This window comes from Eurytemora carolleeae, unplaced genomic scaffold (genome assembly GCF_000591075.1).
Source record: "Eurytemora carolleeae unplaced genomic scaffold, Eaff_2.0 scaffold1308, whole genome shotgun sequence".
Taxonomy (NCBI): domain Eukaryota; kingdom Metazoa; phylum Arthropoda; class Copepoda; order Calanoida; family Temoridae; genus Eurytemora; species Eurytemora carolleeae.
Window position 1 is genome coordinate 104,800 of NW_019397198.1, and position 1,224 is coordinate 106,023.

The 1,224-nt window shown below is 38.0% G+C and overlaps 1 protein-coding gene across 1 annotated transcript; it reads left to right on the forward strand.

The window, feature by feature from the left end:
• LOC111712679 (protein TsetseEP) lies at window positions 1-716 on the forward strand (the record flags this gene model as incomplete). The annotated part of the gene is given in 1 exon segment (XM_023487362.1): window positions 1-716. A coding segment is annotated over 1 exon segment (692 nt), but the record flags the coding sequence as incomplete, so codon positions are not given.
• Between the last annotated feature and the right edge of the window lie 508 nt (window positions 717-1,224).

The window sequence follows — 1,224 nt, forward strand, 5'->3', positions numbered from 1 at the left end:
CATGTCAGGAAATCGGGCGCCCATGGAAGATTGTAAGGAACCCCGTGAATGAAGCTAGACCTCCTCTACTAGAAGATAGGAAAGCCAAGATGAAAAGAGCTAGATCTCCATCCATCACTTCCTCCCCTATTCCCCAGCTTGATGGGATATGTACACCATCAACACCTAACACCAATCTTCCTTCCAGGCCTAAGGTTACTAAGGAATCTGATCCTGAGTCAGCGCCTGAACCTGAACTTGATCCTGAGTCTGCGCCTGAACCTGAACCTGAACCTGAGACTGAGTCTGCGCCTGAACCAGAACCTGATTCTGAGTCTGCCCCTGAACCTGAACCTGAGGCTGAGTCTGCGCCTGAACCTGAACCTGAGACTGAGTCTGCGCCTGAACCTGAACTTGAGACTGAAGCTGGTCCAGAATCTGAAACTGAACTTGAAATCGAACTAAAACCACCTGTGAACATTGCAAACCCAGTTTTTACTTTCTGTGAAGAAAAAGATTGTACAGTTTGCCCAGTTAGACACAACGCAATTAGAGCATATGAAAAAGTAGACAACCAAATTAAATATCAGTTGGTTAATAACTACAGGAAGTTCTGTTGTTTCTCAGCAATGGATGACGAGGGAGTCAGCTGCGAAATATTGCACTGGCATTCAAAGTCTAATCTGTGTCTATCATATGAATCATTTATATAGAAAATAAATAATGTAGTTTTTCCATTTATGAAAGTTGTAAACTTGTAATACAATTGTAATTGTAATTGCTACAAAATAAATATTTAGATCTAAAAAAATATAACATTTTAAATCATCCAGCAATAAGTAAAATATATATGTAAAAGTAAATGAACATTGTTTCGAATTTAAGCTTTGAATTCTAGCAGAGTCTTACACAGGTCAAGTGACGCCAGCAAAGGAATTGAGTTTTTGGCCACAAATCCCAATTTTCTATTACCTATATCTCTACAACCAGACAATGGAAACCTTTGATATTTCAAGCTTAGATTAATTGATCCATAAGAATTCATTGTTTGAAATATCTAAGGGTTGTAAAGATTTAGGGATTAAAAAATCAGGAGTTTTTTTTACAAAGACTCGATTCCTTTGTCATCTTTTGTATGCGCTTTTTTTGGGGACTCATTGTAAATTCAATTTGTGCATAAAAGTATAAAATCGCAACTGCTATTGTAAGTCGAAATTAGATTCTGATGCAACAGAATGCACCCAG